The sequence below is a fragment of the Euprymna scolopes genome, chromosome 14, assembly GCF_053919585.1.
Source record: "Euprymna scolopes isolate OS-2025 chromosome 14, ASM5391958v1, whole genome shotgun sequence".
NCBI classification, from domain to species: Eukaryota; Metazoa; Mollusca; class Cephalopoda; order Sepiida; family Sepiolidae; genus Euprymna; species Euprymna scolopes.
In genome coordinates this window covers 111,723,229-111,733,590 of record NC_136495.1, presented here as the reverse complement: position 1 = coordinate 111,733,590, position 10,362 = coordinate 111,723,229, and the positions used below count along the sequence as shown (strand labels likewise).

General features: G+C 29.9%; 1 protein-coding gene across 3 annotated transcripts in view; it reads right to left on the bottom strand.

The window, feature by feature from the left end:
* Window positions 1-1,452: 1,452 nt before the first annotated feature.
* LOC145293223 (DNA damage-regulated autophagy modulator protein 2-like) overlaps window positions 1,453-10,362 on the bottom strand; it is a 75,982-nt gene continuing 67,072 nt past the window's right edge. For all 3 annotated transcript variants that reach the window (XM_080139764.1, XM_080139766.1, XM_080139765.1), the window contains one exon: window positions 1,453-8,686. In XM_080139764.1, the coding sequence (XP_079995890.1) occupies window positions 8,498-8,686 (189 nt within the window). In that variant the 3' untranslated portion in view covers window positions 1,453-8,497. The remainder of the gene's footprint in view (window positions 8,687-10,362) is intronic.

Here is a 10,362-nt window from a genome sequence, read left to right as displayed (position 1 = left end):
TTCTTGAGGGTGAGGAGAGTTATAGATAAACACCCCATTGTCTTCATCCAGCATCTTTTGTTCCATCTGCATGTTACCATTGCTTTCTGATCTTTTCTGTACAGAGTTTATGAAAAGATTGAAGTTGCTATCGGTCATATAATTTACTGTCTGACATGAATTATAATATAATTATATATATATTATATATATATCATATAATTTGCTGTCTGACATGAATTAGTTGTAAGATACTCTTAAATATATTTAATTCATACAGATTTTCTATTTATCATTACAGAACCAATTATCTATTGATTATTATATTGTACCCAATATACAAAGTGCCTTCAATAAGTTTCCAGACTTCTTTTTTCATATGGACATTTTTATTGATAGCACATACGTGAAACTAGTTTCTTTCAAAGTAATCTCCTCCGGCTGCAATCCACTTCTTGTACCGTTCCAACAACTTCTGGAAGGCCCCATGGAAGTTCTCTCGTGTGAGCTTGTCAATGACCCTCATCACAGCCTCTTTCATCTCCTCAATTGTCTCATAATGACAGTCTCTGTTTTCTTTAGCTTACGGAATAACCAAAAGTCACAGAGAGCAAGGTCTGAAATATAGGGAGGGTGAGGGACTGCCTTGATGCCCAGCTTGATCAAATAGTCTGTGACGAGGATGGAGTTGTAGGCTGCATTCTTGGAGCAAACTTTGTGCAAATTTTTCCCATCTTCAGTTCTTTACAGTCTGAAGTATTCCATACGTTTCAGTAGCATTTTTTCCAAGTTTAAAACAGAATTTTATTGTATATCATTCTTCTAAAGTGTCCTCACGTCCAGATTGCATTTTTGAAATTCACCACCTGTGACAGCCAGGCTTTAGAAGGATGTATTCCAATTCCTGCTGTAGCTGTTCATTTGAACCTGAAATCAGAAAAATTGGTCAGCCATCTCATAAAATGTATACCAATAACATACTGAATTTTTAAAAGTCTGCAACAATTTTAAATGCCCGTACAAAAACAACCCTGGAAACTTATTGAAGGCACCTCATATAGTAATGATTTCAAAAGTTTGAAAAAATAAAAATGACTTGGGGTGTAATCAAAACCAAAAAATAGCTCTGCAGCATTATTAGTTACTGTGTGATCCACGTTTATATGTATATAACATCTTCCAAAATAAAATTGTTAAACTTATAAATGTATATTTGCGCACGTGTAGAAGGTATATGTTTAGTTGATTTATGCCTGTAAAGTTTCAGTTTTGTTAAATTTTGACCCTTTAGCAACTATTTTTTTACCGGCTAAGTATCAAATCGAACTTGTTCTATAGGTCCAAATCCTCTACATATCAAGTTTCAAGTCTGTAAACCAAAAATTGACAAGGTGATTTAGAAGAGAACGTTCCTCACACGGACAGTCAAGGTCACTCATATACACATATTAGTATCCACAAAAAACAGAAGAATTTTGCAAATTCAAATATTTTATTCCAATTTTTTTTTTTTTCTTAAGAAATATTCTTTGTGATAACAATTTCAAGATGGAGGCAAACACTTTAGAAAAATAGAGGCCGAATGACACAAAATAAAGATAGAATATGAGATGAGCTTTTTGTCTTTCCTTTTTTGTTCTTTTAAAAAAAATATAATTACAAGTTTTGTCTATGTAAATGGATTCTTTTTGTTAATTAATGAAATTTTCCTTAGCAAAAACTTAAAATGCAAAGAGTTAAATGAAAAAAAAGAAAGAAAAAAAAAAGAAAAAGGTGTGCTTATTTATATTGGTGATCTTTTAAACAAGTGCATTTCAGGTGAAAACATCACGTACTTACACGTCATGGTGGAATTAGTATAAATTCCAAAAATTATAAAAAATGATCCAGCAGAAAAATAATTACAAGTAAAAACAGAATTTTTATCGTAGGTTTTAATGTGGAACCAAATCAGTATGAGAAATAAGGGAGATAACTCTTGATTTACATTGACAAATTGAAAGGTCCGCCATTTTTAAACCAACGCATTTCAGAACGTAATTGTGGCTGGTTTTTGTTAAAAATACATCTAGCACATCTTCATAAATTTTGGAATTTATACCCACTTCATTAAAATGTTTTCTACTTCTGTCAATCTAATAGGAGCTTTTGCTTTGCGAGGACATTATTGTCCATCTCTTAAATTTTTGTTTTGGGATGTCTTAAATTTTTATCTTGAGTTTTTTTTTTTTCAAGTTATGTACTGAATATTTGTTAATGAAACCTCGATAAAATCTGTTTATTTCATTTTAAACAATTTTTTTTTTTTTTTTTTTTTAGAGAATTTTAAAATTTTGCATTTGAAGAAAGTTATTTAAAAATTATTTTTTGTTTTAAAAGATTTTTTATGATTAAGATATTATATAGAATGAGAGGGTTGCATTGAACAGTAGGAGGAGAAATACAGATGGAGAAAGGGACACTTATATACCAGTAGAGAGTGAAAAAAAATTTATATTAGACTAAAACCTTGTGTCTGCTTGTCATAATGTTTGTTTTTGTCACACAAATGTAAACAAGCAGAATTTTTTTTGTCAACAAAATTTAATACTATGTGAAAATAACAAAATTAATTACAAAATGCAATTATAAGACATAAAAGTTTGGAGATGAACAAGCCTATATTTCTTTAGGGACCGTCCTCACTTGAGTATACATCATGGTATAATGAAAGATACATGTATACCTTATTAAATGAGCAAGGTGGAGAAAGGAGCAATATCTACAGATTCAATGTACTCTCTATTGGAATTATCATTTCTTGGACCAACATTTTAACATGCTACAAAGGATGTCCCAAAACTAATGCCTCCTATTTTTTATTCCACCTGAATGGATCAGAGAGGATTGCAAATTGCATTGCTGTGAGGATTGAACTCATGCATTCATGATCTGAAAATTTTGTCTCTCTGTTGCAGATATTAATGGTGTGAGACTAAGAAACCAACCCCTGTCATAGACATGCATTAGAAACAGAGATGCATCACTGGATTCCTCCATGCAGAAAATTTTGAACTGATCAACATTCACTAACGCCTGTTGAAATTTGCGATGCAGTTAATGTCAGCAGAGTTGGGAGACTGGTTCATTGATTTCAGAGTGGTAACAGATGTAAGTGACAAAGCATGTTCCAGATTTTTTTTTTTTTTTTTACCGGCTAAAGACAAAATCGAATTTGTTTTACAGGCCCAAATTCCCTATATATCAAGTTCCAAGCCTGAAGACCAAAAATTGATAGAAGAGTTTGGTAGAGACCGATCCTCAGCCAAACAAGGTCACTATATATATATATATATATATATATATATATATATATAGAGCGAGAGAGAGAGAGAGAGAGAGAGAGAGAGAGAGATTTCCATTAAAGTTAAAGTCTTTTTCTTGCATTTTGATTTCTATTGTATTCTTTGCTAGTATATTTTTTTAGCCACTCATCCCCAAAATTAAACCATATCCATTTCTTATAATAAATTAACCCTAATAGCAAGGTAAATTATTAGGTACACACAAAAAGAGAATGCTTAACTTTTGTTATTAAAGCCGAAAATTATTATTCGACAGTTGAAAAGCTACAAAATTACTTTAAAAGAAAAAAAAAAATTGTCATAGTAAAAACATTATCCATTTACAACGCTCATCAATAAAATATAAACTTTGTGTGTCTTTGGTTAGTAGCTTTGGACTTTTTGCTGGATATGCATACATACAACAGTTCTTTATATAATAGCTGACTAATAAACGTCTGACACGGTTATTGAAAAACAATTTTCAAATCTTTAAACTGTTGAAAAATAATTTATGTTATTTAGAATTACACTTAAAAAAAAAAAAAAAAAAACAAACATTTATGATGTACATACTCATCATGGAATGGAGAGGTCATATTTCAAAAATCATATAAATTGATAAAGTAGGTTTTTTTAACTAAGAAAATCAAATTTTATGATTAAGCAAAACATAATGATTTTTGGTCTACCGTATTTATTATCCAGCATAAATAAGGCGAAAACAACTCAATTCAAAATACTGTAATCAAAATCAGCCTTATAATGAATACATTTAGTATTAAAAATTGCTAAAAATTGTAGCTTTGTTTTCTTAGTTAAAAAAAAATACTTGATAAATTTATGTGATTTTTGGAATATGACATCTTTGTTCCTTGATGAGTACATGCATCAAAGATTTTTTTGTATCTTCTGGGTTTTTTTGTTTTTTTTTTAAATAAGTAATTCTAAATGAACACTTTTCTGACTTTTAAAGTAAAGTTTAAAATCAAGTATTATGATCCCTCACTTTTTAAACTAAAAGAAAAATAGTAATTTCTGCATTCACACCTATCGTAAAAAAAAAAGCAACATTTACTCCAGAATCAAGAATGATATCAGTATTTGGTCTTTTTAGTGAAATCAGTATTGGAATGTTTAGGAATATTAATGCAGTCTTGTCACAACAAATCAGTTTTGAATCAAAGATTAAAAAGAAATTTTTGGATAAGACTTTCATGAAAGTCAGGGTCATTATAAAGAAGGTCACACGAAGAAACAATAACAACAGTCGAGGGTGACTTAAACTTCATTCAAAAGTTCATATGAAGAGAATTTTCCTGGTTGAAACATTTTCTTTTTAGAGAACCAACAGATTTGAACTCTTAGGAAAATACTGCTGGAAAAATGGTTCAAATAAAATCATTTAAAATAAAAAATTAGGAGAATGAATTAATAAAAAAAAATTCAATTCTGTAACAAACAGAATGAAATTGGATTAAAAAAAGAAAAAAATATTTTTTAAATCTGCCATGTGGTGTTGTTCACACTACATCTGTAAACATGCGCAGTACTGCATGTTTAGTGTGGTGCGCAGACGGCAAGATGGCAATGAGGAAAATATTTAAAAAAAAAAAAAAAAAACAAGCATCCAAGAAATTGATTGGTGTCTTTGAAATAACTTCTTTTTGGTATGAACATTCATTTTAACAAAACTAAAATCAGACAACTTAAAATTCTACAGAATTAATGTCCACTTAAGATAATAAATCCTAAAGTTTTTATACCTAGTGATAAAACAGCCCATAATTTTCAAGTGCATGCTCTAAGCGACAGACCGATGATAGGAAATGTATCTGGATCAGAATTAGATCGCCCAAGAAATTTGCTGGCTCTTTGAAATGATAATGTAGTCTTGGATGTGAAGTGCCATACTGTGATTGTGAACCATTTGAAACTTTAGAAACATTATGTTCACATGAGATTGAAATCGTAGCTGTCCATGGTCAGTCCGTTTTTATATCAAGTGATAAAACAGCACATCATTTTCTCAGGTAGTATTGTTGTTTGGCCTGTCTTAAATGATAATATTTATACATTCCAGCAAAATCGGCAGAAGATAGTAATTTTTTTTCTCTGTTAATCTAAGAGAGAGAGAGAGAGAGAAAGAGAACAGAGAATGTTTTTAACCTTAAGTGGACTGATATTTTTTTTGTGTTTAGTTTGAAAGAGATGTTTGTCTTTATTGTATATTGTTCAATAGAGAAACCAAATGTCATTTTTTTTTTTTAAACCTCTCAAAATATAAAAAAAAAAAATTGTTACTAGTTTTAAACTTGAGTTGTGATTTTGTTTGGGAAAAAAAAAAAAAAAAAAAAAAACCTTCTGCTCAAGCAGTGATCAAAACCACATGATGCACACTATGACCAGTGTCAAAATCAAGCCCCAAATTCATCTGAAGACAACCAGTAGACGATCACAGCTTGTCAAGTGAATGGACACAAACACAAATTCACACATGAAGAAAAGGGGGTCTGAGAGATATCAACAGCTTTGATTTGATCACATATTGAACAAGAGAGGAGAAGGAAGAGAAAAGCACATATTTGAAATGGTTACCATTGAATAACCTAAGATGGAGTACTGTTGTCATATCTTGGCAAGAGCTGCTTGGAGCCCCCTATCTTTTCTTGACAGAGTTCAAAACCAACTTTGTAACCTGGTAGATTGTGCCCCTTTTCTCTTCTCTGCAACCACAGAAAAGATGTTGCGAGCTTGTCTCTGCTCTACTGTAATTACAATTTTGCTGGATTCCAAAAATCCAAGATATTATTTATCTTAACCGAAAGCAAAAGTTTTGATACATTTACAGATCTGTTTTGTTCATTGGGGAACAACCGATACTTGCAGGTCACATTGTTATGTATTTTTCTCTTTGACAACTTTGTTTTTTCTGATGAGTCCACAGAAGAAATATCCAGTGTTGACATACAAATATCAGTTGTTGCCCCATGAACGAAACATATCTTTAAATGTGCCAAAAATTTTTGTTCTGAAAAAAGATTGGAATCTATAAAAGTTTTAATATATATACATACAACTGAAATTTTGAAATGCTTTCATATTACAAAGCTTGTATAATACTGTAAAATTAAAGTCCATATAAATATTAGTATTAATATTCATAAGACAACTCCAAGCAGATAATAAAGCTCAATATACAAGATAGAGCAATAGTATATGTGAAAATTTGCAATTATATTCTGTAAATTAAAATAAATTTATGCCAAATTTTTTATTTGACAAGGATTACAAAAATTTAAACTTAAAATTTTTGTATTCCTTGTTTGAATAATAAATTTACAATTTTTTTTAATTGATTGAATTTAATCCCAAATTTTCATATATACGGGACATATATATGTATGTGGTATTATACATATGCATGTGGCATTATAATAGAATGGTGGTGATGAGTGGGAAAAAAATTCAACGGAAATTTATGGGAAAATATAGTTTAATCATGTACATTCTGCTTTAATTAACAAAAATTTTCATTTTTTTTTCTGCTATATACTGGAACCACACATGGTTATATATTTTGTGTAGCATAAGAACATATGATTGTGCAACCAAAAAATTGTGGTGTGTGTATGTGTAAATAAGTTTTGAAAAGATGAGTGTCCATTGTACGGCCACAGTTCAAATTGAAATCTTGATTTTTTTTTTTTTTTTTTTATCCAGCCAGTTTTAATGTGAATATTGGTCCCTGTAGAATTAATCCTTTGGATGCGACCAGAAATAAAGCTGAATTTGGGGAAATTGTTTTTAAAAAAACTTATTAAAATATAGTTAAAAATCAAATTAAATTTGGCAGGTTTTTTTTTATTTTTTATTTTTTTTTAATAACAAATGAATTAGTCTAAAAGTTGCCAACATATTTTTGAAAAAATTAAAAAAAATTTTTTTCATGTAACTTTTTCTTTGATAATATGCTACATATGGATAATACTAATTGATATTCAACAAATAACTATCATAAAAAGTTTACTATGAAATAAAACTTCTCTTAATAACATAATAAAAACGGAATTCACAGCCTCAAAATGAACCTTCTACATCAAGATGCTTATTTTTAAAACAAAACTTTTTACAGTGGCATTCGGTTATAGTCAACTAACATACTGTTAGGGTTAACTTTATAAAAAAAAATTAAAAAAAAAAAATTATCTCCTTAGACAGAGAAAAGAGTGATTGCCCTTGGAATGAAAAAGAAGGGGAGTTCGCCATGACACTTTGAGACGAAAACATGCTTCAAAACCGAGAGACTTTTAGGGTTTTGAATTTGTTTCTGCTACAGACTTCTCATCGCACATCCAATGGTTAAAATATCAAAATTAATCGTAACATGTAAATAAATCTGTTAAACGTCCCACTTAGTTATTGTATCATTTTTACGTGGTTATTTCATATTCAACACTCTTTTTTAAACATGTAACATACTTCTAAATTTCCGGCACTCCACGACCGGAAGTGGTAACAAGGCAAATCAGTTCCTTCACTTTTTTCTCTCATGTCTATAAATTATTTGTTATTTTGATCTCAATTTTATTTTTATAATTTCATAAACATATTTCTTATAAAATTATAAATAAAATAAAAACTTCTTTTTTTTTTTTTAATTTATTAAAAGTGCAAATAAAGACTTATTTTTATTTGTATAATTTTGTTAATTTTTTATCGCCCACTTTTCAATAATATTTTATTTCAATAAATCGCTTCACAATGGAAATGCTGAATAGCAATAAAAGTGAAGGAACCAATTTGCCTTGTCACTACTTCCAGTAGTGCTACGCAGGAAATTAGGAAGTACGTTAGCTGACTATAACACGGCATTCCATTAGAAGGAATAATTTGGCATTTTCAACTTTAATATTTATTATTCAGCTTCAGTTATTATAGTTATTCATTTTAAGTAAATACATAAAATTAATGACCAACTCCAATTTTTTAATATACAAACAGAATAAATTTTTATAAACAAAATAAAAGTAAAAACCAAAATTTTAAGATTAAAAAAAATTCCAACGTGTTGAGGTGGAATTTTCGTTTTGTTTCAGATATAAAAAGTTAAAATTAAACAGATTAAAAAAAAAAAAAAAAAGGGGGGAAAAAATTGGAGACAACCACCAATATTTTATCCACGATATGGAAGATCATCTTAATAACGGGGATCTTTCATTGAGATAATCCGACATAGAATCGTCCAAGTGGCTCACGGAAACACGTCCTGAAATGTCAATTCCGACCTTTCGGAAGTCTTTGATGTATGTTATGAAGAAGGAGAGAAATGATATTGCCAATAACCATTCGGCAGCTGTGCTGATGATGTGTGCTGTGAAACCCTGAAAAATAAAGTTATTTTCGCATTAATTTTAAAACTTTCGATATCAATATCGGAAAAAGTTATATAAAACTTAATGACGATCATGTATCTGTATAAAACTTATACCATTATTTCAAGATCCCAAACCATACTATTGCTTCGATGTCCCAAACTATATTAGTTATAAACAAGCGCGACCTGTGGAAATTCCACAGGGGACGCATTCATTTGTAATTTATTGATAATGAAATTCTGTAAATGTTCAGTGTAAATGGAGATGCTCTGATATTATTGTAGTTCTTTTGTTAAAACTGCAAAAGTATTCATCTAAGCTAGCAGGGAAGCCCGGCATAGCCCAGTTGTAAAGTTCGCTTAAATACGATAATTTAATTCTTGCAGATTTTGTATATATTATAAAGCTGCAATTTCCAAAATGAAAAATATTCATATGACTATATATATATATTACTTTAGTTCCTTCAGCTATAATTGAAACCGAAACCAAAACTTATAAGAATTCTTGATAAAATTATTTATAAAAAAATAGATTACTGGAGTGCCATAAGGTATAATCAAAACTGAAACCAAAACTTATGAAGAATTCTTGGTAAAATTATAAAAAATAGGTGACTTAAGTGCCATCAGCACTGCTAGCAACCAAAAAAATTCTTGGTAAAATTATTCATTACAAGAAATGAAAGTACATAACAATTAAACTGCAGAAAAATCTGCTCTGGCAAAAATTTACTTTCACCATGTCTAATGTTTGTGCAAAATTTTTAAAAAATCTAAGGAGTGGTTATTGAGAAAAGTGCAAACAGAAAAATGAGAGTGAATTACTAGGTCCAATCCCTTCTTTGTCGGAGGGGGGGGGGAGCCCAAAAATAGAGAGAAAGGTAGAATCACTTCAAGACAGACAAAACCTGGAAAACAAAAACAAAAAACACTACCAGCTTTTAATCTCCTGGGCTCCAAACAGGCAAGTCAAAAAAGCCTTTAAAGAGCCCATCAGAAAAGGAAGGGGCTGGTTGACATTGTACATTCAAGCGATTCCTCAAAACAATAGTAAATTGTTGTAAATTATGTTGCATATGCCACTTTGAGGTAAAGATAAGGAATAATTTTTGTGATGTTAATTTTTTAAACTAGAAAAAGTACAAGTCTTCATTTTTTTGTAAGAAATAAAAATGTTAGGTTTCATCAGAAGATTACAGGTGCAACACTAATTTTCCAACGTCTTTGATTCAAGAGTTAGATTAAACATTTTGCCAGACCATCCAATTTTAGCTTCATAATAATTCATCTTTTAACCTAATTATATAGCCATCATGCCTCAAAATCAGCAGGTTGTTTTGTTTGATGGCATATCAACGCTTTTATGGTTATATAATGCTGATCGCAGTCATTTCCATGAGAATTTTTATGCTTCAAGTTCTTTATATATATATCCAAATATTTCCTCATGTTATCTGGTTTGGTTTAGTCTGATTGTTTTGTTTTACGGCATATCAACCCTTTTCAGGTTATTTAATGAGAATACAGTCAGTCATTTTTGTAAGGGATTTCACGCTTCAAATTATTTATATCTTTAAATATTTATTTATTGTGCTTGGTTTGGCTGTTTTTTTGTTTTTTTAGAGTAAAATTTTTTTGTATTTGGCTCTGCAGAACATGATTGAGTTTTACAAAGGAGGG